At 49.8% G+C, this 26,185-nt stretch overlaps 10 protein-coding genes across 10 annotated transcripts; 5 read left to right on the forward strand and 5 right to left on the reverse strand.

The window, feature by feature from the left end:
• Window positions 1-2,177: 2,177 nt before the first annotated feature.
• MYCFIDRAFT_204745 (uncharacterized protein) lies at window positions 2,178-5,559 on the reverse strand (the record flags this gene model as incomplete). The annotated part of the gene is made up of 2 exons (XM_007931820.1): window positions 2,178-5,131; window positions 5,519-5,559. 2 exons carry the CDS (start codon window positions 5,557-5,559, stop codon window positions 2,284-2,286), a joined length of 2,889 nt encoding a protein of 962 aa, XP_007930011.1. The 3' UTR covers window positions 2,178-2,283.
• Window positions 5,379-6,476, forward strand: MYCFIDRAFT_208732 (uncharacterized protein; the record flags this gene model as incomplete). Its single annotated transcript, XM_007931821.1, has 2 exons — window positions 5,379-5,712; window positions 5,761-6,476. A coding segment is annotated over exon 2 (549 nt), but the record flags the coding sequence as incomplete, so codon positions are not given.
• Window positions 6,477-6,560: 84 nt separating this feature from the next.
• Window positions 6,561-7,379, forward strand: MYCFIDRAFT_212172 (uncharacterized protein). The gene is made up of 2 exons (XM_007931822.1): window positions 6,561-6,784; window positions 6,859-7,379. The coding sequence occupies exons 1-2, from the start codon at window positions 6,575-6,577 to the stop codon at window positions 6,958-6,960; spliced, it is 312 nt and encodes a 103-aa protein (XP_007930013.1). The 5' UTR covers window positions 6,561-6,574; the 3' UTR covers window positions 6,961-7,379.
• Window positions 7,380-7,744: 365 nt separating this feature from the next.
• MYCFIDRAFT_199064 (uncharacterized protein) lies at window positions 7,745-8,636 on the forward strand (the record flags this gene model as incomplete). Its single annotated transcript, XM_007931823.1, has 5 exons — window positions 7,745-7,820; window positions 7,880-8,113; window positions 8,168-8,290; window positions 8,421-8,473; window positions 8,529-8,636. 5 exons carry the CDS (start codon window positions 7,745-7,747, stop codon window positions 8,634-8,636), a joined length of 594 nt encoding a protein of 197 aa, XP_007930014.1.
• A 777-nt stretch (window positions 8,637-9,413) lies between these two features.
• On the reverse strand, window positions 9,414-9,992 carry MYCFIDRAFT_34332 (carbohydrate-binding module family 50 protein; the record flags this gene model as incomplete). Its single annotated transcript, XM_007931434.1, has 1 exon — window positions 9,414-9,992. One exon carries the CDS (start codon window positions 9,990-9,992, stop codon window positions 9,414-9,416), a length of 579 nt encoding a protein of 192 aa, XP_007929625.1.
• Window positions 9,993-10,894: 902 nt separating this feature from the next.
• MYCFIDRAFT_79649 (uncharacterized protein) lies at window positions 10,895-12,451 on the reverse strand (the record flags this gene model as incomplete). The annotated part of the gene is made up of 1 exon (XM_007931824.1): window positions 10,895-12,451. A coding segment is annotated over one exon (1,557 nt), but the record flags the coding sequence as incomplete, so codon positions are not given.
• Window positions 12,452-12,736: 285 nt separating this feature from the next.
• MYCFIDRAFT_167141 (uncharacterized protein) lies at window positions 12,737-15,291 on the reverse strand (the record flags this gene model as incomplete). The annotated part of the gene is made up of 1 exon (XM_007931825.1): window positions 12,737-15,291. A coding segment is annotated over one exon (2,555 nt), but the record flags the coding sequence as incomplete, so codon positions are not given.
• Window positions 15,292-15,475: 184 nt separating this feature from the next.
• Window positions 15,476-16,474, forward strand: MYCFIDRAFT_204748 (uncharacterized protein). The gene is made up of 2 exons (XM_007931826.1): window positions 15,476-15,766; window positions 15,816-16,474. The coding sequence occupies exons 1-2, from the start codon at window positions 15,601-15,603 to the stop codon at window positions 16,364-16,366; spliced, it is 717 nt and encodes a 238-aa protein (XP_007930017.1). The 5' UTR covers window positions 15,476-15,600; the 3' UTR covers window positions 16,367-16,474.
• A 3,007-nt stretch (window positions 16,475-19,481) lies between these two features.
• MYCFIDRAFT_143139 (uncharacterized protein) lies at window positions 19,482-20,165 on the reverse strand (the record flags this gene model as incomplete). Its single annotated transcript, XM_007931827.1, has 1 exon — window positions 19,482-20,165. One exon carries the CDS (start codon window positions 20,163-20,165, stop codon window positions 19,482-19,484), a length of 684 nt encoding a protein of 227 aa, XP_007930018.1.
• A 1,984-nt stretch (window positions 20,166-22,149) lies between these two features.
• Window positions 22,150-22,959, forward strand: MYCFIDRAFT_204749 (uncharacterized protein). The gene has a single exon (XM_007931828.1). It carries the CDS (start codon window positions 22,162-22,164, stop codon window positions 22,921-22,923), a length of 762 nt encoding a protein of 253 aa, XP_007930019.1. The 5' UTR covers window positions 22,150-22,161; the 3' UTR covers window positions 22,924-22,959.
• The last annotated feature ends 3,226 nt before the right edge of the window (window positions 22,960-26,185 follow it).

A 26,185-nucleotide genomic window follows, 5' to 3' on the forward strand; every position in this document is an offset into this window, starting at 1 on the left:
AAGACCTTGTTCACTAAAGATTTCTTCCACCCACAAGATGTTCTGGTTCGTGGCCAGAACTGCACAGCAGCTTCATACATGTTTGCAAGGATTGCTGTGAGAAAGCGCACGAAGTTCTTGATATTGGCGCATCCGCGCGCTGCCACCATATTTCTCTGCCGGTAAACGCAGGAATGCGCACGCTCACTTGAGCAAAGCTTCGGCAGCACTTCGCTTTTTGGTCCAGCTGGAAAGTCGCTGAAAATATCTTTGATGGACAGGGCTATTGTCTGAAAGGGACGAAGATTGGTTCCATGTTTGAGTGAGCAGCTTCGTCGTGCAAATGCCTCATCTGCAATCTCTTGGCTGTCTGTGAGGCTTCATCAAAAATGACACTTTGCGTGGCTAGAAGGTCGTTTGAACTGCCCTTCGGAGTCTTACTTACTTTCGACGAGCGGCGAAAGAGAGTCTGGGGCGGAGTAGGAGCATGCTTTGCCCTAGGGATGCGATGCAGTGAACACGCCCACGCTTGAGCTGAATGCGATAGCTGTGTCAAGCGCTTGGTAGAGTGCGATGTGGCTCCCCCGACTCGTGACCAGCTTGAAGGGTGATGGCGCGGGATCTTACATCCGCGATGATGTTTGATAGCAGTCGTCCACGAGCAGCTTGCGAATGTCATCGAAGACCAGTGATAGTCGATCGTGCGAACAGCGGATGTAACGTTGAAGTCATGTGAACATTGAGGTCTCACAGTCATTGTGCTAAAGATCATGATCGTATAGATGCCAGGGTATAGCCACTCGTATACAAAGAAAGTAGTGGAGGCCGATAGGGTGACTGTTCCATATTCCGGACAGCGATTGACCGGGCCTTCGAATAGAATGCCTCCGCAGTCTAAAGGTCTCTTTGCAATTTCCTGGACATCGTCCTCCGCTCTAGCAGTGACTTGAGCTGCGCAGGTGACAAGCTCCAAGAAATTTGTGCATACGATAAGCCGGCTTGCTCGCATGTTTCGGAATATGATGGTAGTTACTACTGAGCCACAGATAAAAGGTGGACATTCAGCATATTTCAGCGTATTTGTGCCCCTCGTCTCGATCGCAGCGGACAACGCCCATGCTTTCGACGGCTCACTGCCCGTTCGTCGTCTCCATTCCGTGCCCAATGCTTGGCCAGGCCTGCCGTGGATATAGTCGTCATGGACCCATGAGAACGTACAAGAACTCACCTCGAATTACAGTAGAAGATGAACGGGAGGGTCCTGTGCTTGTGCCTGCGCCTGCATCTGAATGCATCAGGAGGCTCAATTTTCACCCTCGGCCACCAAATAGACTACGAAAGAGTCTTTGTATGCAGCTCTCTGTGAGTCTGCTAGCAGACGGTGTTGACGGTGCATGATGACCATCAAACTGGATTCAAGGAGTGAGATGGTATGCCGTTTTTCTTGGCATAGATGGCCGCTTTGCCGAAGATTGCTTAAGTCTGCAGTCATGCCAGGCCAGATTTCCACGGAATGCAGGTTGATGTTGACGTGGACTTCGTCGTCGCACGCATCTCTGCTTAGTAAGCTTGTTGTATTCGAACAACAATCCCGGAGTTTCTCGACGTCGGAGACATTGAATACTGGACTCCGAGGACCAGCAAAATGGGCTTACTCGAGCCTTTACTGCAGCCGCGCGGAGAACGAAGAAACGAGACCGAGGCGGTGTGGATTGGTGATCTGAAAACATCATCTTCTGAACATTCCCAGCCCAGTGGGCTGCTACACGATTGAAGCAAATTGACGAATAGCTGGTCGATTCACCCTACATCTGTTGGTCTCGCGGACTTTCAGATCATCCGCTGTATTCTAGCAGCCACGTGCTAGACTTGGTGAAGTCCGCTTTTAGCGTGGTCAACCGAGCTCATATCAATCACTTACACATTCACGTGATGGTCAAGTCCGCGTTTAGCGTGGTCAACCGAGCCTCAATCACACATAATACAGAGTGAGCACACACTCACGTGATGGTCAAGTCCGCGTTTAGCGTGGTCTACCGAGCTTATACTAATCACATACATTCACGTGATAGTCAAGTCCGCGTTTAGCGTGGTCGACCGAGCTCATACCAATCACATTTGAGGAACAGGCATAGGCACAGTACCAGGTGTTGGCAGCAAAGCAGCTTCAAAACTCTTGTACACGAGAATCCGCGCCTCGCAAAAGTCTCATCCTCTAAGCAGACTACTTCCTTTCAGCGGTAACCTCTACCGCCCGCTATGCCATTACATGCTGCGATCTGTGGTTCCCTCATATCGTTGAATCTATCCCAAATTAGCAAAAGCCCTCTTCTTCCTACCTTTCTCAGGCTCAATCTCCTCCTCAACTTTCTCGTCTAAATACAGATTTTCATTCTCGCGTGCTTCTCGGCACATGATATTCAGAGCCGCGAGATTGAAGCCGACGATGCCCTTCTCTTCCTCTATCCAAGCATCAAACGCCTCGTAGACGTCTCCGAGCACGTCTCTCAGCTGCCTCGAAGCCACGATCTGTGTCATGTGTGCCTGCAACATGAAGTACGTGATCCTCCAAGCCAATTCTGGTTGCATGCGTTTCCGGAAGAAAATGGCCAGGAAGCGGTAGAGAGTTGGGAGTGTGGTGAACGGTATGACGAGAAGTGCGTCATTCAGAGCAGCGGATGGGACTTTTCGTAAGGTCTGAAGAACGTGCTGTTCGGCGGAGATGTTCATGTGTGCGAAGATTGGGTTTCGGTCCTGGGGTGGTGCAAGCTTGGGATTGCTAGCCTTCTCTCGTTCATACTGCTGCATCAGCTCTAGATCGACCAGAGCGATGTCGAGGGCCTCCATAATCTTTTCGCCGTGTGTCAATGTTGATATAGTCTGCTTCGTTGCAGCGCCGACTTCTGCGTCTTGTTCTTCATTGCCTTGGAAGTCTCGGTCCATGTTTTGAGCTAATGTCGATTCGTACATTTCTTCGAGCTCCCGTTCACGTTCTTCTTCAAGGAATATCAGGTCGTCGCCAACGTTCCATACCCTTATGCTTTTGTCATGTGCAGCTGTGACAACGGTCTCACCAGTCCGGCTTATCGCCATCGCCCAGATCTCGCCATGGTGACCTTCAAGCTTTTGAATTTGCTCGAACTTGTCGGCGTCCCAAGACTTGAGAACCCCATCTTTGCCGACACTGAAAACAGTATGCTTCTCGTCCTGCTCGACAGGGTGTGGTATAAACCCGCAAGCCATGACGTTGTCCTGGTGAGCGAAGAACGCCTTGTGACAGTCGCCAAAGTCAAGACCCCAAATCCTCACATTCTTGTCGGCTGAAGCTGTAGCAACTAACTTGGAATCGCTACTTATGCTGACACTCAGAACAGGTAGCTTGTGTCCATAGAGGATGTGATACTGTTTCAGGCTGTCGACAAAGTACGTGTATACTTTGGAATCCATCGTACTGACGGCGAGGTATTTCTGGTCAGGTGAAAAACATACTGATAGAACAGCGTCTGCTGCTTTGAGAAGTCGTGTTTGCGCAAGCTTCAACTTCTGCACCGTTCGCCTCGTTCCAGGTATCTCCTCGTCAACAAGGTCAAACCGCCAGAACTTGACTGTCTTGTCTTCTGAACCCGTAGCTACGGAACGTCCGTCTGGGTGCACTGCCAGTGTCCAGATTTTGCCGTCATGTGCCTGAATCTTCTCGACAAGTGTGCTGGTGCCGATGTCGTATAGTTCCAGCTCGCCTGCTCCGGTACCCAACAAGACCATGCGATCGCCTGGTAGGAATGTGGAGCAAATGGCTTCTCCACATTCAAGCGTCCGCAAGCATGACCGAGTACGCAGATTCCAGATCTTCAGCAGACCTTTCGACGCACTCGCAAGCATGCGATCATCTGAAGACAATGCGAGAGTTCTGATATCTGATCGATGTCCGGGAAGCTCGACTGCCAGCGATCTGCTGTAGTCGGGAATCTTTCGCTCCGCCTTGTCCTGGGTCTTGATAGATTCGATGCTGTAGACCTCGAGCTGGTTATTTGTGAGGCCAGCAAGTAATTGAATGTGCTTTGACGATTTTGTTCTCGATGTCATCCAGTTGACTGAGCGGACCTTGCCGCCAGTCCGAACAGTAACAACAGGAATGAAGACGTCTGTGACATCAGGAGTCTCCGGCACTTCGTCTATCTCAGGCGCAGCAGTTTCTCCTGCCGCAGCGGCTTTCTCTCGTCTTCTTCTTCGCTTCCGCTTCATGTGTCGATCTAATTCCTCTGCTGAGCGTATTCGCCATAACTCAACAGCCTTTTCCGAGCCATGTATAGCGACATAGTCCTGTTTGGGATGGAAGACGACTCCGATGGTTCGATCTTTGCCTTGTCGATGGATGATTCCTTGGCTTTGCAGCACGTCTTGCTTCTTGCTTTCGCCAACGGTACTGCCAAGTTTTGCAAGTGCAACGACATCCAGCCTCCACACCTTCAGCTCGCCGTCGTTGCCAGCAGTGATACATCCAGCGCCGTCAGGACTCAGGCCGAGCGCCCAACACTCTCCGCTCGTCTGGGCGACATGTGTTTCGATGCAGTGAGGAGTAGTCAAGTCCCAGATTTTCACCAGTGCGTCTTTCGAAGTGGACAGTAGATAATTCTCCTCAATCTCCCCAATCTCAACCTCGGACGCATCGCCTACTGGTGTTCTCAAAAATGAAAGCCCCGTGATCTGGTCCTTGTGCCCTCGCAACCTGAACTCTGAGGTCTCGGAAAGTAGATTCCAGATGATGATGTCCGTATCGCGACTTCCACTCGCCAGTCTCGATCCTTCCGCATCGAACTGGAGATGTGTCACTGCACTTCTGTGGCCATTGAAGCTGACGACGATCTGCCCAGACAGCGCATCCCAAATGCGTATGGATCCATCGTTATATCCAACCGCAAGCAGATCTGGCTGAGCATGGCATTGCGATATGCATGTCACTGCGCTTCTGTTATCTTTATCGTGCCATTTGGACAGCAATTCCCCCTTTTTCACGTCCCAACACAGCACATCTTCGTTCGCGCCTACGAAAGCTCTTCCGCTGCCAGTGCTTCGAGTCGAGGGTTCAGGCGTCCAGACGGTATTTGAGGTCGATGTGCAGACTGTGCCGAACGTTTGAGCGGGCTCAAAACGCCTGTATACATTAGCGATTGATATCAAGGCAGACCGAAGGAGTATGCTACCTGTAACTACGCGGCATCGTTGTTGTCGCAAATCGCCCCAAGCTGCTTGAACTTTTTGATCTGGAGATCAACCCTGCATCATGCCCCACTTGCCGAGAGCCGAGAGCCGCCGCCAAGAAATCTTCTCGATGTGCATACCAAACCTCATCCACTTCTTCCTCCCCTACATCATCAACATTTCATCGAGATCATAGACGAGACTTATCAGGCACGCCAAAGGGCATTTTTGGTTGGACTTCTTGATCAGCAACTATGACTACTTCAGAGGTCTCACACTCGCCGCATCCGCAATCTCTAGCCTATCCTGGTCCTGATCCATCTGGTGCACTTGGACATACTCACCACGCTTCCCGCCTGCGCGAGTAGAATCATTGCTCATTGTCCCGCATCGCATCGGCGTCTTTCCCGTCTGTTGAACAATCTTCTTCACCTCTGCGTTTGAGTCTCCTTCTGCCAGCGACGGGGCATGGAATGCCTTGGCAACCTCAACAGGACTAAGCGAAACATTCCTCCCAAGACACCTATCAGGAAGGTCAGCATGATGCTAGGATCTCTATATGAAGGCTCACAATACCCGTAGCAAGCCCAAAGCTCGTGGGTTCCACACAACAACCCGATGACACCTTCAAACATGTTGAGTCGACACCTGATTTCTCTCTCCTGCAGAACCGCATCCTCGATTATGACACAAACATGCTAGTGTTACCAGCCTTTGCCAAATCGTGCATCGACGTCTAAAACGCCAAAATGCAGTTCAACAACAAGGACGGAGTCATGACGAAGTACTTCGAAGATGACACTGCATCTTCCGCGGTGACTGCGGAGATTCTCGGTTCGTTCGTGTCAATTATGAATATTCGAGCGCCCAAAGCTGGAACTTCAGCATCATCCGACAGTAATGACCAGCCGCCCGATGCTACCACAACTTCAAGACAAATCAGGGTACCCGCAGACATCGATAGCGACAAGACCAAGTGGCAAATAATACCACCTAATGATCCAGACACACATACGACTCCAAAAGAAAAGACCCCTGATCGACGAAACGAGACAACCGCACCACCACTACCCTCAGCTTCAGGCCAACGCACACCTCGATACCCCAAAGGCTTCTCACCAGACGCATCCAAGTTCCCCAACGACCAAAAGACAACCGGACAAACTCCCCTCCCGCTCAAAATCTCCTCACAATGGATCACAGACGCCTTCATCCTCGGCACAACTCCCATCCCAAAATCCAAGACCGTCAACTCCATCCCCATCTTCCCTCCCAAACACCCCATATCCGGAATCCCCGTCGACCTGATTTTCCCGCAACACGAGATAAAACGCATAATCTGCAGATATTCTCGATTGATGTGGATATCTGCGTGGGTTCTGAGGCTGGGCAGCTTATGGAGAAGTATGATGGGCCGGGAGGGACGATGGAGAATAATCAGAAATTTAATGTTCATGTTGCGCTTTCTGGGACGAAGGTTACGTTTACGTTGATACTGAGGAGTATGACGAGACTTTCGGGGTTGAGTCGGAATGAGGATTTGACGTTTGCGGTTTGGTCTATCGTGCCGAATTTTAGGGAGGGGAGGGTTTTGGTTAAGGTTACGGTGAGTTGAAATGAGAATTTTGTGGGAGGGAGGTGGTGGCTTTTGCTGACTTGGTTTTTTATTTGTGATGACAGGAGAATTATCGGAGTTCTGATATCGAGGTTGAGAATGGTGCTGTGAGGAAACATTTTGCTGTGAGTAACGCGGATTTGAAGAAAGTGAAGGCTTCGGTATAACGTCGAGGAATTTTGGTCAATAAAAGTTTTGACTGGTTCAATGACATGGCTTAAGTTGTGAGGAAGTTCTGCAGGTATATCAGCACGTCATTCGGTGGCACTGGAAATCAGTCATGCCTGATCGTTTCAACTCGCTGACGAGCTTCTGGCGCATATTCTGCAACCGCAGACTCGTCGATTTCAGGTCTTCTCTCTACGACGCCTCAAGCTTGTTATCTGAGAGCACTTCCGCAGCCACTCTTGCCCTAAACGCTGGCGGATTCGAGATTTCGATGCGTTCTCGATGCTGCTAGATGAATCAAATCCGCGAATCTGGATGGTCGCCAGCGCTGGCAAGAGAAATACTCCTGTCTTCGATTTCAGCCGTACCATAGACACTGGAACGCCAGCCAGGCAATTCATTGTATGGGCCTTGTTCGAAAATCTGTAAAGCCTGTCGATGATGTTGCGTCGAGTATTGCTGCGAACGATACTTAGTTCGCGAAGAGTTCCAGTACAGTGGTTCATTGATCATCACCTAATTATCAGCTGCACATCGGTGGGTACATACATTTGAAGGAAATCTCGTGCGCGATGTCAAGAGGTGATGTCGACGCGCTGTTGACACGTGCGCGACTGTTGCTGCAGATGCGGAAGGTGCATGGATGGACGGCTGCCTGCTTAGCCTGATGAGCTTCACGCATTTGAAAATTCCCTTGCCTTCACGCCGACCTCACACACACTCGTTGCGCTACCCGCCTCTCTTTCACCCTTCCGTAAGAACGAATTCCATACGAAAGCCATCATGGGTGCTTGGGGATATGGCCTGTTTCAGTCCGATCACGACTACGATGAGATCAGTGGCCTTGACGCCGAGGCGGGTATGAACAGTGCAGAAACATATCCGCGATACGTACGTTTTGGTTACTTCACATGCCAGGCTTTCACTTCATGCAGGAAGAGGCCGAAGCCAAAGGCGAGAAGAACGTCAACATCGGCTTGTTTGACCCTTCCGACCCAGACTTCATCCGCAAGTACATTGAGGCCAGTGGCACGCTCGATGAGATGATCGCGAAGTACACGGCCGCAGCGGCTGCCGCGAAGACGGACAAGTGGGATCGTGGCCAGCGTGACTACAGGCTCTGCCTTATGGGAGCTTGCTTCATGATGCTCGGTGAGTTACCCAGAGCGCGCCATGTGAGGATGCCGACCTGACAAGAAGAACTAGGTTGCAAACTCAGCGATGACTTCCTTGACCTTCTTCGCGACAAGTTCACCAACTGTGGTTTCATGCCAGATGCACTGAAGCAGCTTGATGCAGCACTCAACCGGCCTGATGGATTCAAGAGCGGTGAGCCGTTCGAAACTCAGCTCTCCAGGCTTGGTGGACACAGCGAACATGATGGGTGAGGAGACTTTCACTTCTACTGGCTGGATTGGTTTGAATGTTCCGGCTCCATTTGGTCTGTTCGGCGGTCCAGACACCAGTGCACTCACGCGCACGATCAAGGCTAGGGTGGAAGCCAACAGAATGGTGAGTCGGTCGAGACGGCTCGATAGCACCGTCAGTCACGCTGACCTGAACGTAGAGAAAGAGCATCGACAAATGCGGATCCTGCGGCTCGAGCGCCGGAAAGCTCGAGACCTGCGGCGGGTGCAAGCATCGCAAGTACGTACTCTCGACTTGCTCTCCATGATCATGCTGACAGAAGCTTAGATATTGCAACAAAGAGTGCCAGAAGAAGCATTGGTCTGTCCACAAGTTGGCATGCGGCAAATAGTGTGCATCGCAAGGAATTCAGTCTCACCAAAATCGGGTAGACGTGCTTTGGGATGATGATCGCCATAGCTTGCGTTTGAGCAGCACTCGGTCAGGTTCCATGCATTGCCAGAGATTCTCGAGCGCTCCAGAAAGAGAAGATACGAAGCAGTACGACCATGCAATACGGAGCTTCGAATGTGCTCGTTCAAATTCTCGTGCCGTCTTCCTTCGCCTTAAGTCGATCAAGTCGCCGTGATCTCACAACACTACGAATCTGTCGATATCTGCAACACCCTGTAAGCTCGCCCATAAAAAGAAAATCCTCATTCACCAATCTCCAATCCAGTCCTCGCGCGCCGACATTTTCTCAGCTCACATACCGCTCCAAGTATGGCCCATCAAACGATTCGCAGCATCGCGAACATAATGCGCCGTAGCTCCAACAGGATCGTTGAGATCATTCTGGTTAACAGAACCAGAATTATAAGCTCTAAACGCCGAATACCAATTTCCAAACTTGGCAAAACATTGTTTCAAGCCATCGCCATCTTTCGTGCCTTCAGTACCATCGCGGATCATCTGCAAAATGCTACCAGCAGGATCCGCAGGGTTGAATTCGACGCCGTTGTGTGATTGCATGAGACCTGGGTTGCGGACTCCGTTGAAGGTCTACACGGTGCTTTAGGTTGATGTTTGTGATGGGATGGAAATTTTAACTTACGGTGCGAACTCGGACGTTGCCTCCGGATTCTTGTATGATGATGCATAAGATCACACGTCTGTCAACGCCAGACTCGGTTGATACTCTATCGATAGAGCTCTTAATGAGTGCGATCTCGCTCGGCGGATCGTGATATGCCATCAAGCGACGGTTCTGCGCCCAAAGAGTATCGTAGCTTGCCCAAAGCCTTGGATCGGGAAAGTTGGATGCCGGTCCACCGTAGTTCACATAGTTTCCATTGCTCGGGTGGTCGCCATTGGTTGGCGTGGTAGTGCTTTCCGATGGAAGGTTCAGAACCTGTTCGACTTGCAAGCTGCTGGCGTTGACTCCAGGGTTCGCAGCCTGAAGTGCTTCGAGCGAGATGCCATGTTTCCGAGCAATTGACCAGAGAGTATCGCCTTGAACGATGGTATACTTGGCTGAAACAGAACCTGGAGTCTTCAAAACTTGGCCGACTTGGAGGTTCTCTGAAGCGATTCCTGGATTTGCTGCTTGAAGTGCCTGAAGAGATATGCCGAGCTTTTGACTGATCGACCAGAAGGTGTCGCCGGATTGGACTGCGTAGGTCATGATGATGTGGAATTGCAGGTAGGTTTGTTTACCAAGATGATGATTATGTGTAGATGATATCTGTGTTGGAGATGTGCTGTTATACTTGCCTTGAGCGAAAGGAGTCGGACTTATATAACCACTCCTGGGCTCTCACTTTGGCCAGCTGGCGCGCTGGTGTGTTGCTCAGTCTGCCTGAATCTACACAGCAGACTTGTAAAGCCGGTGAACCAGTTCTGTGATCCCAATATACAGTGCCGGTGAATGAGGCCCCCGGACTGTTTGCTGAGGCTGAAATGTGGCACGACAGGATCCGTGCACGTTGCTCAGCGACGCCTCACGCAGCTCTCACCGCAAGGCTGAGGATTTGCTCCAGTCAGTCAAAGTAGGAACGCAGCCTTTGGAGAGAACGAAAACAAGGACGACGCAGTCGAAGCTCAGAGAAGTTTGACCTTTCGTTTACTTTCGGCAGCCCCTGTGACGACACAGCTCTTGGCTCTCGGCTCGCATTCCGATTGATGCAGATCAAATCAGGCTCTGGCAAGGCAAAGTGTACTTGGACTTCATGTTCTCATCCGTCTATTCTGAATAATTTCGAACACATTCAACGCACTCCGCTCATCGCCTCGACCTGAGTCAGAGCTTGGCAAAATCAATACCTGTTTCATGGGCCTTTAAAACCTCATCCGCCGACTGCACTACATCCGCATAAGCGACCCAGATTGATACTTCCTAAAAAGCTCCGTAAACGAACCCCTGATTCATCAACTGCGCAGTCGGGCCGACCAAGTCTTTCGCCAGAGTCCTCATGCTACCAGATAGCGCATGCTCAAAGACCCAGTCGTGACCGTCCATGGAGTTCGGTCTAGAACCTGCTCACTTGCCAGCTGAGTCTTCACCGTCTCATTCGGTAGCACAAGCACTCAAACTCTCGGCAAACCACCAAGCCCATCGGTAGCAATCTTCATCAGCCGAAGTCTCTCCCTCATTCCGTCCCAGTCACCACTAACTTCCGGTATAGGTCGCCAAGTCGTTTCAGCAGTGATTGGTGTCCATAAGTGAGGCGGCAGTGGCAGTGGCGGTGGGTCCATGGTGTCTGTTGCCTTCCGCTTCGAAGGAACTCCTTCGAAAGAAATTCTGCCTGGTCGCTTGCGTGAAGTGCCAGCCGGTTCGAATTGCACTGGTGCTGGAATACAACGTCTGATAGTGCTGACGGGACGCGTAGCTGCTGGCACTTGGTCCATCTGAGAGATTGACGGCTGTGTCATGGCGTGTGTGTTCGAAGGCGTGGATGTGAGTAATGCAAGATTGGTGGTTGGCTGACACGGCTGGTTATGGTTGTTCGCGGTACCTTCGACATTGTCGATGGGCCCTCGGAGCTGGTCGTGGATATCCTGCTCGGAGGCACTTTCCGCATCAGCGCCAGGTGAAGCATCTAGGTTTGAAGTGATGTCCATCAGTGAGTTGAACATTGACGCTGAGCCTTCGTCAACGGATTGGATGGCTTTGGGCTCAGGCTGTGAGTTTGACGCCTGAGGTATCGCTGAAGATGCTGCAGCTGGTACTTCCCATTCAGTGGAAGGCGTGTCTACCGTCGGACTTGCACTTGAGGTACTATTCTGCGGAGCTGCTCCTGCGAAAGTAACTGTGTTCTCACCGGAAGATGAGTTAGTGAATGACGTATGAGCGAGCAGTCGATGAACGCGTTCGATCACGAGTGGTGTGTCACGACTTGAGTCTCGTGATGCGACGTTGGCTGCTATGCTCTGGTGGGTGGTATCAAGAGGCACTGGCAGCAATGCTCCGTGATGAACATGTCCGGAATTTGCCAGCGGACCCTTATCCGCATTTGGTATTTGGGTCTTATTCCTTCGGACGATTGCTGAAAGTGGCTCTTCAGGACTGGACTCCCTTGAGATTGACTCGTGGGCCGCATTTGAAGTTTCAGTATCACCTATTTCCACCGTTTCTTCTCCATCACTTCTCCCTCTTTTCAGAATGGCATTCAACAGATCTTCACCATCAAGCTGCCCTTCTCCTCCCGCCTCATCAATGACAGGCAGAAGTGCATCGAAATACATGCTCATCAGCTTCCCAAGCTTGGAGCCTCCCATCTCCGCATCGCGTCTTGGATCACGACCTCCATTCTCTTTCCGGTATTTGGCTCTTGCCCAGACAGTCATAGAAGCGTCTTTCACATAGCTTGGCGTCCCTAAACCGAATTTGCTGCCCCAAATCCCGAGATGTGCCTTGAGCAGATGCGTTCGGAACTTTGAGTCGGCAGGCCACAACGCTGGTCCGTACGTGGCCAAGAAGCTGACCGCGAGCTCTACAATAGGTTGTCCAGAGATGTCATTGAGCTGCTCTTTGAGGCGAGCTACAGTGGTATTCTTCCGAAGATGGTATATTGCCAGACTTCTGAAAGATTGATAATGCTCTTTCTTGAGCTGGAAAAGGACGCAGATTTCCTTGAGTTGCCGGTCTGATCGCTGATTAGCAGAGGACTTCTGAGTCTCACATTTGTCTTGTGTTGCCATATTGAAGAGGCAGTCCGCTGTTCGGCCTGGTCAGTAGCTAATGGTGTTTCGCTGAACTGTGTCTGAGCCAGACGATGGAGCTGTTGCGTTTGTACAAACGCTGCCGATGCCAAGAAGTGCACTGCAGGTATCCGCCCCGAGAGTCCGCGATCAAGTAATTTTAAAGCTCTCGTGGTAACTTTCTCCACATTAGTACATCTTGATAGGTTGTTACCTTTTCTTCTCCCTCTGCCGCCTGTTCTTCTCCTTCTCATATTCCTTACCAGCATGACCCTCCTCGTTCTGCACCTCCGCAATGAGCCTACGGTACTTCTTCTCATACTCAGCATCGCGCTCTCTCTTCTCCTTGAGCTGTTCTCTCGCAATGAAGTTCGCATCCTTCCGAAGCTCGCGAAGAGCACCTTTCCTCTCCCTCTTGTATTCCTTCTGCAGCTTGTTTGCATCACTGCGCTCCTTGTCTGGATCGTAGTGCTTATCAGGGTTGAAGTCCTCCACGAATTTAGGTATTGAGGTTCGAATGGGTAGTTTCTTGTGGTGATGGAGCTCAAGAGGTCGACGCTGTTGCCTTGCTTGTTGAATCAAGACTGATATGTGAGTGTGAGCGCCTTTTTGGTTGAGTCGCTTCAGAAGTGGTAAGCTAGGCTTGAAGATTTCGATGAATGCGGTCTTGTCCTTCCAGAGGTCTGCCATAGCAGTCAGGTTGACTACATGTGTAGCAAGCAGAGCAAAATCGACTTTGCTTGCGAGAGCACGCTGTGTGAAGCTGATAGCCTCGGGAATATACCGCTTGCTGAGACGTTGATACTTCAAGCAAAGTGCCACGAGGAAAGCGCCGATTGACAATGTCTTGGCACTCAGCGGCTTTGACGTTGAAGAAGCGTTTAGAGCAAGCCACTTTGCCATGGTAGTGATGGCTGGTGTTACAACCTGATGCCAGTGGTCGCTTGTTGGGTAGATCGAACCGATCGCAGTCAACTGCACCAGATCGCCTGAAGTTGGCTGGCCACGTTCGCTGAAAGCGGCAATGTGCCGCCTGAATGCTTCGCCGATCAGATTGGGATAAGTTCGTGACAAAGAGTGCAGGTGGCGAATTATTTGCTCAATGATCACCATGGGTTGATTTTGATCAGCCATCCAAGATAGGTGGTCCACTAGGGCAGATGAGAAGTCTCCCATGCATTCCTTGTTCGAAGCTGACAGCGAAGGATGATAGAGTGCTCGGATGCGCTGGACGATAGTTGTCAGTTGCTCTACCGGAATATTCTTGATAACGTCCAGAAGCTCCACGTGGGACCTCGGACAAGGGTATGTATATGAGATTCGAGGGCCAGTCGATACTGGCGTGTCGTTCGCGCCAGATGCCGACTTAACCATGTCTGTGCCGAGAATATCCTTGACGAATTCATCCTCTTCGTCCGCAGGAGGCTTCTGCTCGCCGTCAACTTCATCCTCGTCGTCGCTTCTAGATTCCTCCTCATCGCTTAGTTCAACATCCTCGATCTCGTCCTCGCTCGCAACCAAACCGTCTTCCAGGGCAAATTCGTCCTCGTCATCCAGTACAAGCTGTTCCGTCTTCTGCTTCTTGGGCTGTATCGTCGACGTGAAACCAAAATCTGCGGCCTCATCTGGAATGTCCTCGTCTCCTTCAGCTTGAACGTCTTCATTCTTTGCTTCAGCATCATCCTCGGACACTTCCTCGCCCTGCATACGCTTTAATCGCTTCTCCTCAAGATCTTTCAGCCTCTTCGCCTCCTTCTCAGCTTTCTCCTCCGCAGTCAAGCTCTTGTTTGATGGCTGTGCTCTTGCCTCATTCGCAAGCTTTTTCAGATACACATCATATTCCTTATCTGCCTTGTCACGGTCCATGCCGTCGAGAAGCCTTTGCCGGTCGGGATTGACTGTGGGACCATTGCTCGAGGGAGCTGCAGACGCGGACTGTTTGGGAGGTGGAGGCGGCTTCTTCACTCCCTGCAGAAGTGCTTCAATATCTCCCCACCCTTTGTCGAGCTCTTCGCGCAAGTCATCGTCGTCCTCTTTCGCCTTCTGTCGCTCGTATTTGTGCATTTTGCTTTTGGCAATAATCTCTTCCATGACTTCTTTTTTCGTCTTCTTTCGCTCCGGCTGGTCTTCTGCTACATCTCCGGCCTCTTCGTCGTCCTCGACATCTGAGCGCCGCCTCTTCTTTCGCATGAAGGCGTCATCGCTCTCATCGTCGCTGCCGCCGCTGACACTCTCACCAAAGTCGTCGCCTTCTACAGCTTCCAGGCCCTTGCCGCCGTGAGTAAGCTTGAATCCACCACCAGTCTCCTCGTCGCTGGCTTCCAGGTCGAAAAGACTTTTTCCTTTGGCAGCTCGCTCTTTCTCTCTGGCAAATCTCTGCGCGGCCTTCTCCTCAGGCGTCATCTGCGCATCGCCCTCGCCAATCCTGCGATCCACAAGCCCACCCACTTTATTTCGTCTTCTCATCTCGGGAAGCAGCGTCGACCGTCGCATCTCTTCTCCCGCCGACTTGGTGACGCCAGGCCGGTGCAGGACCGCCTTGTACGCGCCTTTCGCCCCATTCTGAGTGGCCGACTGGAATTTCTCGGGTCGCGCATTCGTCGGCTTGAGCTCGAATGGGTTGAAGGAATCGCGGATATTTTGTAGTGCGGCGGCTCGGTCGTTGCGCTTGTCCCTCTGCTGCTGTGAGAGCTGCTTCTTCTGCTTCTTTGACTTCTGAGGTCCTGTAATTCCCTGGTCTCTCAGCGACTGCTTCAGCCTCTTCAACTGCGACGCGGGCATTGTGGCGAGGTGAGCGTTACATGCAAAAGATGGAAGACGACTCTCTGGTCGTGAACTTTTTCTCGAGATCCCGGGAGAAAGTGGGGCTCTCGGGACGGAGTTCGGTCCGATGCCTGCAAGCTGCCGAGGTGTTGAAGCTTCGCTTCTTTCAATCTCCCACACACCTTCTCCCAGTGGTCATCCACACAAAATGATTGCCTCGCCGGCAAGCGTGTTGGACTCTGGAGGCAGTGGCATCAAGTACCGCCAAGCTCGGTCCTGCACACAGTATACCGGTCGTCAAGGCTGCCAAGGAATGAGCTAGGCTACAGATGGCGCATCGTATCGACGACAAGTGGCTGTGGTTTGCGTTCGGCATCTTCGCCTTCTTCGCGGCCAAGGGCGTGCAGAATGCCATGCAAGATGTCGTTCGTCTGACTGAGCTCGACGCCGATCAATATCCCAGCGAGAAGGAGGACGCCGGCCATCCCGAGCACTGTATGTCACGACCAAATCAATGCCACACTCCGACCGCTAACGGTTCTAGCAATTCCCCTGCACACTCTGCGCACTCTTATCAAGCATCCGAACCGGTCTATCGCATCTTCTGCTGAGCATATCGTGATCAAGCGCTTTGCGTCCTGGCCGGGTGCCTCTGACATTCTGAGAAACGACCTGCTCAGCGGAGATGAGGACATTCGTCGCCAAGCTCGTCAAGCTGTGCGCTTCTTACAGGAGTGGGGCCTGGATCTCGCCGACGGCTACGGCAATTTGCCTTTTGACCGCGCACGCAATCAAATGCCAATGATGGATCGAAGTGAGTGGGATATGCTGGCCGAGGAAAGTCCCGACGAGGAAATGTTGGATTCCGGCGTTGTAGCTCGTCTGGAGGAGCTCGAAGCGCTTAACGAAATAAGCCATGATGACCTGGCTAGACAAGCCAGATTCGCCGGGTGGGATAATTTCCCGCACCCTCGACCCTCTAACACTGGCAGTGCAGAGGCTGAGAGAAGGAGACGGCGGAGGGAGGCAATGGTGCTTCACGAGGGTAGCGGGGGCATTGTGGAGGGAGATATCATCCGCCCAAGAGGTCGATGAGTGGATGATCTCGATGAGCAGGATTAGCGTAAGCATTGCGGTTATCTCATTCACCGTCGACCTAGCTGTGAACCTTGCACGAAATGGAGACGTCTCATGTGTATTCGGGCTACTCAGATCTCGACACTTTCGCGTTTGCTCTTCTCCTTGCGGGTGGACTTGTCCTCAGGTGTGGAGGAAAGCTTGCCGTTCTGGAAGCTTTTGGGAACAAAGCATAACACGTCCTCAGGAATACTGAGGACTAGATGGTGTCAGTCAGACTTCCATCCGTATATCAGTTACGGTCTTCCTTTCACTGCGATGTTCAAACCACAATCGCAACGTCCGCCCGGCTTCAGTAGGGCATTCCGTTCACCAACCACTACGACAACATCTACGAGCACAACAACACAGACTTCACCAACCACACTACAGTCTTGAACATGTTGCAGGCACGTGGAGTCCGGATGCAACATCAAGGTCGCCCCTGGGAACGGGACTGGCGAGCGATTAGAGCCTTGCCTGTCGCACTCGACCGTCAAGACATTCCAAGACCATTCCTAGAGCGGGCAAATGCAGAATCAATCTCGAAGGCCGAGAAGAAAGCAATTGCTGCAGAACGGGCGCAGCGAATCAAGAAACGCCAGGAATCTGATGCTAGCCGAGACCCAATCGATACCCTCTACATCGGCAACCTTCTGGCGATAATCCATGAAGCGAAATCAACGGCCTGCTACAAGGCTCACATCGACGCATGTTATGAACGGCTCCTTACAACTGAACTTGATGAGTGCTTCAAGACCCAATTTGGCTTTCGCCGAAGCTATGTCAAGTCGCACGATGGGACACCGCAAGCGCTTGTACAATTCCACACCACACTAGATGCGATGAGAGCCAAAGAGAATATGGATGGCGAATTTCTCCCCCACTTGAAGACCATAGGGCGACAGGCTGGTATGAGACTGAGTTTCGCCAGAAATCCTATCTTGGTCGGAACATCGGTCAAGTATTCACCAATCGGCATCTGGGAACGTAAAGAGCAAGTTCAGAAGATCATGACAGCAGCCGGTCTCCTGCCCATCCAGTGTCAACAATTGTCGCCACAGTCTAAAAGGCTCTCGGCCTCAGCTTCTGCTTTCGTTCCCGAACAGCCTCTGTTCCAAATTCCTCCTAAGCAGAGTCACGCTGTAGAAATTCGACCGGATCCAAAACATGTGGAGCACCCGAGAAGTCCTCAGAAAGACTTTCAGCCTCAGGCCCCAACGCCTGACCGCCAATCTCCAATCGACTCTATGCTTGCTGCCTCCGATACCGACCAAACTCATTCACGGTCTAATAGTGACTCGTCCGCAACTTCGGAGGCTATTAGCTTCGCATCTACCATGACCGAGCAAGATATCATGAACATGGGAGGTCTCCCGTGCCGGGGCTGTGGAAACCAACTCGAAGCTATGCACTCCCACGCAATTTGCCGCAACTGTGAGAGTTTCACGGTCATTCCAAAGCTCCAGGCTCGGGTTCAGGCTCAGGCTCCGGCTCAGACTCAGACTCAGACTCAGACTCAGACTCAGACTCAGACTCAGGTTCAGGCTCAGGTTCAGGCTCAGGCCCAGGCTCAGGCCCAGGCTCAGGCCCAGGCTCAGCCTAAGCCTCAGCCTCAGCCTCAGCCTCGGCTTTGGCTTTCCGAGCAGGAGAGAAAAGCCTGTCTCGAGTCTCTTCGCAAGCACTGCGAGGCTTCCACGGATTACGACCTCTACCCACCGTGGCTCGAGTCTGAAGACCCCTGCGGCCCGTCGTTGGATTTCTACAGTACATGTAATCGAGGATAGAAGAAGAACTATACCGACGCTTTTTTTCGACAAGGAGATGGATTTTTGGTAGCACGAAATAGAATTTTGGACAGCAGTAGAATAGAATTAGAAAATTAAAAAAACGACATCAACTCCTTCTCTCACCTTATACCCATATCTCCTAACCCACCCACCCCACATCTCTAGGTATAACACATTTCCCATAACCCATCCATCTAGTCAAAATCTCTTATTCTAACCCACTCTCAATGGTAAGGTACGTTACACCCCACCGCCATTCCTCCTATCATTCGTTGCATGAGGCACTAACATCTTCGTAGCTCAGCTGGAAGAGTAAGACCCTTCTTTCATTCAGGCTTCAGAAATTCGTACATGTACTAAAGATTCCCTACCTAAAGGCGTATGACTGTAAAAGACAGGGAAAAATCATGAGGTCCGCGGTGTAAGTCCTCAAATATCTGTCTGATAAGAAGGTTGAGAGGATTTGGGCTGATGAGATGATGGTATAGTGGATCCCGCGTTGGGAGAGGAAGTTTCTTTGGGAGATTGAACGTTGGTGGGAGGGGGTTGAATTAGCTGGTCTTCTGGTCTCTAGTTTTTCTTTCGAGTGGTAAGATATTCATCGAGTCGAATTTGGCTTCAGATGCGAGGGACTTTATTCCAGGTAAGCGGGAATAAATCCCGAGAATCTTTCGCAGGCCTCGGAGGTCTTGGGGTTGACGAGCAGTTGCTCTTGATACGCGGATCATGGACAACATTATATTCTGCCGGCAGAACGAGGGTTTTGTTTCTCTTGCGCTTTTGATCTCTGAGATTCATCGTCTGACTGCCCAGAGAGTGTTCACGAATGGGGACATTGAACCCTGCAATAGGTATCTGTGCGCCGAGTTTCGTGCACGAGAGAATGCCAGGACGAGGTTTGAGCAACCGTTTGGCATTTTCAGGAACTCAAGATGATCAACACAACTCGAATGTTCCAAATTGGAGCTTACCCCTTTCTGTCTCTTCTACTGCTTCTCCGTCCATTATGCCATCAATGTAGCAATCTCCAATGAGTGATTATCATCCATCTGGCTGTAGCATAAGCACGAAAGGGACCTTTGCGCCAATCAAGATGACAACGACATCACCTGGGAGGGTTGTCCACTGTCCACAGCCGATATGGCCGGCAATGTAGTCGATCCTTCTGCTACCATTTCGGCCTAGCTGGGAAGCTGAGATAGCCTTTTTGCCATTATAGAATGCGCTAGGACAGACCGAATCATGGCCCAAATCATTGCCATTGGTCTTCAAAACCCAGACGCTCTGCGTGCATAGCCTCTGTATCACGATCCTGTCCGCATAGCCTCTATAGCCTCCTCTTTCGGCGCAGTATCACAAATGTCCCCGCACTTCCCACACTTCCTCTTCTGCTCATCAGCCTTAAAAGCATTAACCGCCTCTTTAATCTGACTCCCCAAATCCGTGCAATGAAAAGCCGCCTCATGTACCTTCGTCCCACAATTCTGACAATACCACCTCAGTCGATCCAAGCTATCCTCGGGTCTGGGCTGTTCAATCACCACTCCAACGGTATCCGCAAACCGTACGGGATTATGCGGAGTATTTGCTGGCAAGAGGAACATCTCGCCTTCGTTAATGTACACATCTTTGAAAGTCTCGACTCCGTCGATGTTTTGGATCGTTTTCAAGAGCATGCGGCCTTTGTATTGGTAGAAGAATTCGGGTGTTGTGTTTATGTGGTAGTCTGTTCGCGCGTTCGGGCCGCCGACAACCATGACTGTGAGAGGATCGTTGTAGACGCAGAAGTTGTTGACTGGAGGCTTGAGCAGATGGGAATTCTCGGAGAGCCATTTGGGGAGGTTCAGAGGTGGGAGGAGCGCGGCATGATATCGTGATGAACTTCTAAAGGTGCGAGTGGCAGTATTTTGTTGTAGTAGCGTGCGACTCGCCGGTAGTATCGATTTCGCTCGAGCGATAGATGTGAGGGGCTTTCGTAGTAGCTGCATTATGGACGTCTTTTCCACGAGCAGACTTTTAGTTATTGCTGTTTCAGATTTCGCAAGTTTCTGAAATCTGACATGTTATTTCACAGTGCAATTTGGGTTTGAACATCAAGAGTAAGAAAGAGAGTGAGATTCATGAGGCCAAAGAGACCATGACGAGAGCATCTTATCGATAAGACACTGCTTACATACTCAATGCGTGGTCCGAGCGTTGCTTTCACCTCACAACGCGTCCTTCACCAACAGAACTGTCGATCTAACCACCTACAGCATCAAGAGAGATAAGGTATCGGAGAAATAACATCATAATATGCTCAGACATGAACGGAACACCGGTGTCATTGAATGATGTTAGATCATGACACTTGAGCTGCACGGCCAAATGAGCCAGTATTGTTTATAGGTGAAGCCAACATTGATCCTTCGAAAACACCTATTTGGGCGAAATCGTAGCCACAGCTGCATGGACCGAAGCTGTGGGTCAATGTCGCGAACATAACACATAAGGCTTTCTCGAATGTGCCTACATGAATGCAAGCGGCTGGAGTAGATGTTGCTAGCTAATTTGGCACAACTCGGCCTGCTACAATAGTGCAGATTCTGGCGGGATATACTGCTGCTTGGATGAACAGGGCATTTGAGGGCAAGTAAGGGAGGCCGCTGCTAGAGCATAGCAAGTTCCCAGAGTTCTCGACCGCGTTGAAGGGCAATTTCTAAATGACTAAGGGAGTGGAGAGATGTTCTAGTTGTTCAGAGTGTAGATGGATGCCTATCTGCTCAGCATATTTCTTTGGACTGTCGAGCACTAGGAGTTTGGATGCTCCAGTCATCTGATATAAAGTATCCGTAGACCCGCGGTGCAGGTCAGGATAGCCGAGCGAAGCCGGAGGCGAGCGGCGGATAACAATCTAGTCTTGGGCCAATATTAAGCTATGCCAATCTCTTTCTGTTTTGTATGTCTTGTACGGCGCCTACGGTGCGTGCGGTGCGTACGGTGCGTGCGGTGCGTACGGTGCGTGCGGTACGTGCGGTGCGTGCTGCCGTCGTCTCGTCGTACGATCGCAGATTTAGCGTATCGCTTTGGCGCATAGTGTCGTCGGCGCATAGTGTCGTTATATCGTTGTGCTTTGTTGTTATTGTTATTGTCGCGCTTGCAAGGAAGTAACGTAAGAGTCGAAGGCCTAAGGCTACGAGCACGTGATTTCGTTTTCTTTTTCGACCAATGAGAGGCTATAGCTGAATTTGTATAAGCGTATCTTCAGATTCAACCCCTTCCGTAGACGACCCTCGCAATACGCCTTCTACACTGCTGCTAAGACTGATTGTTATCCGCCGCTCGCCTACTGTTTTTAGACCTCCGTTTCCGTGTCCTCGTCGCAAGCTCCTCGAACACTCCAACTTCGGCCTAAAAACATCCGGCTTCGCTCGGATAAATGCACTCTTTCCAGGCCCCCACTCCGGCGTGTTCTAGTGCCATATCAGCAATTCCAGAGCCCGCGCCACATCTCCGGCGTTTGAAGGCGTCGAGGCTGCAGGTTGCCTTCTTGAAGATTTTTGGGTTCTCTAGAGTTCCCACAGTAGCAGCTTGTCGTTGTCACGAGAGGGCCAAGGGCCAAAGCAGCCAGCACGATAGAAGTTCAACGGCTCGAAGGAGTAAGAGGCTCACGATTGGACCTGATGAATTGTGAGCGCGATGGTACGGCGACTACAGCCTCGTAGGGATATGTTCAACTGCCACAGAGAGTATCCTTTTGAGCAAGCTGCGATCGGCAGCATGACGTCTTGGACTCGCCGGGGAACAGAGGCAAGGCGAACTAGCGAGATGGAGAGAGCCGATGCCAGGCGACGAGCATGAGACGCAGACATGTTACTAAGACATCTTCCTCAGGCGTGATTACATAATCATGGTGGTCATAGCGTCTCATTTCATCTCCCAGCCATCCAACTGATCCGTATCTTCCTCATCAACTTTCCATGCAGGCAGTGACGAACAATTGCCATGGCTCTGCAGACTGCCACCCTCTACAACCAGCCAGACTACTCAGACGTGACTATCAGATTCAGCGGTCGAGAGGTGTTCTGCCATAAGATTATCTTGTGCACAACCTCCGAGTACTTCAAAAAGCTTTGTGGCCCCGGCAGTCATTTCGCGGAAAGCCAGCAGAAAACAATTGAGCTGAAAGGCGACCATCCCGACGCAGTTGAAGCGATCTTGAAATACCTATACACCAAGCAAGACAACAACGATCAAGACCACGAATGGACTCTCCAGCTAGAGATAGCAAAGACGGCCGAGAAATATCTTTTGCCTGGCGTGGCTGCAATTGCTAATCAGAAATTTGTTTCTCACGCGAGTGTGATTGCAGAGCCGCAGGCCGTCTTCGATGCCATAATGCATATCCGCGAGCACGCTTTCTCGGAGAAGGATTTGGCAGTCGCGAGCGAGTTGGAAAAGAAGCATATTTTCGCTCTCATGAAGGTCAATGACTTTCGCCAGCTGATCAGCAAAGATCAAAGTCTGATGTGGAAGTACATTGACCAATTTGCTGAATTTATAAGCAGCAAGGCAGAAGTCATGTTATGCAAATGCGCAAAGTGCACTTCCACCCTCGTGCGTCATCCCGGGACCTTGCCATCCCTGCATCTTGATCCTTCGGGAGAGGGAATCTGCAGTAGCTCCTATCAGACGTGCAATATCCTCGTTGCCAAATTTGATGGGGACAGGCTTCGAACGATGTATGAAGGGAAGACTGGGAAGTGAGAACTCGATGATCAAAAGCAGAAACAATGGCTCTTGAAGAAAGTCTCGCTTGAGCTCAGTGCCCTGCTGACCGGCCGAATACGGATCTCGGACGCATCTGGTCCAGCTTTCTATCTTACAGGTTGGGAACCGAGCAAAGCAGTCCTACGCGGAAGTCAACTTTCGAAACTCGATCCCGTCAACCCACACGCCGCGGTCAGAAATCAAGGATCAGCTGTGATGATTTCACATCTCTTCATCAATCTGAAGGTGTACTGGACCACAACATCATGCCAATGGAACACTTTGCGCTCGAGTGGGTCGTTCATTCGTAATGGTCGATCGCTTATGCTCTCAATCTACTCACAAGGGGGGTTTCAAGGTGGGCCGAGAGATTTTCTCAGGGACGGTCTCCTCTTCAAGGAGCCTCCCTCGACTTCGATGTAAGGACAACGAGGAGTAGGGATATCGTTTGGTGGTAACTGGCTGCTCAGCCTACAGCCAGCGTTGATCAGCTCGTCGCTGAGTGATATTCGTCTGCTATAGCATTACGGCTTATCCTATATTGCAAAGTCAAAGCTGCAAACGTCCAGGATTGTCTCCTTCCAAGCATATCTACTACGAGAGTGCGAAAGGAGCCTGACAGTTCTTTTGGAGGCGTATATAGAGTTTCGGTGTCGAGCCCGAACCCTGATCGGATCGAAACCTTGTTATATATACACCCTAATTAAGCGAGATAGCGGACGGCGGTAATCCCTGCTAGCGCGGCGCTAACTAAATTTAATTAAGAGGCTAAATAAAGCTAGCTAATAATCGATTAGGTAACCGTTAGAAGCGATAATTATTTTATAACGCTTCTATATAGAGTTAAATAAATTTTAAAAATAACTCCTTAGAATTCTACGCTACTCTTACTTAGTCGTATCTTAGAGCTCTGTAAATATAGCTAGTCGCGGTACTCGCTTACTAATCCGATCCTTTTAATAGCCCTATATATTCTTAATTAGGTTTAGCTCCGACGAATAGGGTAGTAGTACTATACGGTTAGTCCCTATATCTATATATACTTTAGCAGTTAGCGCCGCCCTATAATATAGCGTATTATTTTTAACTAATAAAAAGGAGCTGCCGCCCTATTCTATTTTAAGCGCTAAGCGAAATAGTATAACTAAAAATAGGATATTCTCGCGATAGTATTAGCTAGTCTATATTTCGTCCTTAGATAGCTTAATAATAATAAAATTTAATTAGAGGTCTAACGCTAAAAGCTAAGGCCTAAGATAGACTCTTAAAAATATAAGGTCTCGGCTTTTTATATTAGAGTAGCTTCGATTATTAATATTATTAGCTAGCCGCGTAATCTATGTTTTTAGAAAAATAAGCTAAAGACGAAACTTATTAGTATAAATCGTTCTTAGCTAATTAGTCTTAAGGAATTAGCGGTAATATATAACTCGCTTCTTTCGGATTATAAGAGATATTTCTAGAATATATATATAAAGGGCTACGCCCTAGGTAGAAAGCGCTAGCCTTAGGCATTCGGCCTACGCGACTCTAACCTACTGCTTAGCGCTTAGCGTACTATATAAAACTATTCGGATTTACGTAGATAGACTTAGCTCTTTATCGAACCTATTAAGTCTTATATCTAGTATCTGCGTACGCGTTACTTACCTATAACAATATAGGGGTTAGAAGCGGCTAAGCCTCTTCTACGTTATTAAGTAGCGACTTAACAATACTAAGCTTACGTACTACCTTATACTATCTCTCCTTTCTTTAATTACGATTAGCTATATAAGCCCTAGCTAGCTGTTTTCGGACTAGTATATCGAGTACGCGGTTACTATAGTTATATAAGTATAAGGGAATACCCTTCTATACCGCCGAGACCCTTACTAGGCACCTATAAGGCACCCTAGAGGTGCCTCGCCGGTAGCCCCGAGTTACCTAACTCTTAGTACTATAGGATAAGGCGCCTATTCCTACCTTAAGAATCGCTCGTTTCTTAGACGATATCGTTAAATGCTAAGACTACTATTCGCTTGTATTAATACTCCCTATATACTACTTCCTTATAGAATATCGCCTCCGAATCCTTCTTAGGAGTATAGCCGTACTAAGTACGACCTCTAAATAGTAGTACCTACGTTGTTAGCATCTACTAGGCCCCTTTAAGGTGCCTCTAAGCTACCCGAAAGCACCTCTAACTAACGTACCTACTCCTAACGTAGTACTACCTACTTATTAGTACTATACCTCCTAAAGGAAGTAGTAAGGCTGCCGGCGGAACCGGTATATCGTTATCTAAAGGAAAAGGTCCTAATATCGACCCTCTAGTATTAGAACAAACATTCCCTACCGGACCTAGGGACTAACTTTAGGACAATAACGAAGAAAATAACGACGTTACTCCGGACGATACCGCAAGTACCTTAAAGGGACCTCGTAGCTCCCGTATAAGTAGCTATATAGAATCTAGTCCTAAAGAAGGGGATTAGGACCTAAACCCTTAGGCTAATACCTAGCAGATAGTAAAGAATAACATTAATCGAGTTTCTCGACTTATTAATGCCCTCGATGCCTTACTACTAGAGGAACTAGAAGGCTAAGCCTTCGACACTTACGTTTAGAAGCGTAAAACCCTTATAGATCTCCTTGCCTCCTTTAAGAGCAAGATTGCTATTAAAAGGAAGAGGGTAGAGACCGTCGACGAGATTATAGGCCCCGCTAGTACCTCGTAGGTACGGTATACCTCTAGGGCCTCTAAGAGACCCCTTAATTAAGCTCTTTAAGAAAGATCCTCTAGAGCTTCTTACTATAAACAACTAAGCTTTTCTTAAGTAGGCCTAAGTATACGAGGCCCGCTTCTTCTATATAAATTATACCGATCGAGATAGTACCTAACGTACTCTATAGGCGACTAGTAAGATTAAGCTAGTAGAGATTACTGCTACCGTTAAACGACGTGTTTAATCGTATATAGATAACTATACTAAGTTTAGATAGTCCGAGTATAAAGAGCTTATTAAAGACACTATTAGGCCTCCGGCTATATAACGAGCTAAGAACGCTATATCCTACTAGGGTACTATATATTACGCTAATTAGCTAGTAATAAAGTTCTACGCCTATATAAAGAAGGTCGAAAGCTAAATCGAGTATAGTTTTCCTAAAGATAGATCGTATAAAACTATACGTATCGACTTCTATTATACTAAGCTTCTAAAGGACATCTAAGTAGAGATTATCCGTATTAACAAACTAATCTCGTTTTAGACTA

The sequence above is a fragment of the Pseudocercospora fijiensis genome, assembly GCF_000340215.1.
Source record: "Pseudocercospora fijiensis CIRAD86 unplaced genomic scaffold MYCFIscaffold_8, whole genome shotgun sequence".
Lineage (NCBI taxonomy): Eukaryota > Fungi > Ascomycota > Dothideomycetes > Mycosphaerellales > Mycosphaerellaceae > Pseudocercospora > Pseudocercospora fijiensis.

Excerpts from the sequence above, each read along its gene's own strand:
- MYCFIDRAFT_212172 (XM_007931822.1), top strand. The coding sequence starts at position 6,575 with ATGGAGAAGTATGATGGGCCGGGAGGGACGATGGAGAATAATCAGAAA. Across the intron at positions 6,785-6,858 it reads GGGTTTTGGTTAAGGTTACG|GAGAATTATCGGAGTTCTGA; the intron begins GTGAGTTGAAAT and ends TTGTGATGACAG.
- MYCFIDRAFT_204748 (XM_007931826.1), top strand. The coding sequence starts at position 15,601 with ATGGCGCATCGTATCGACGACAAGTGGCTGTGGTTTGCGTTCGGCATC. Across the intron at positions 15,767-15,815 it reads CGCCGGCCATCCCGAGCACT|CAATTCCCCTGCACACTCTG; the intron begins GTATGTCACGAC and ends TAACGGTTCTAG.
- MYCFIDRAFT_204749 (XM_007931828.1), top strand. The coding sequence starts at position 22,162 with ATGGCTCTGCAGACTGCCACCCTCTACAACCAGCCAGACTACTCAGAC.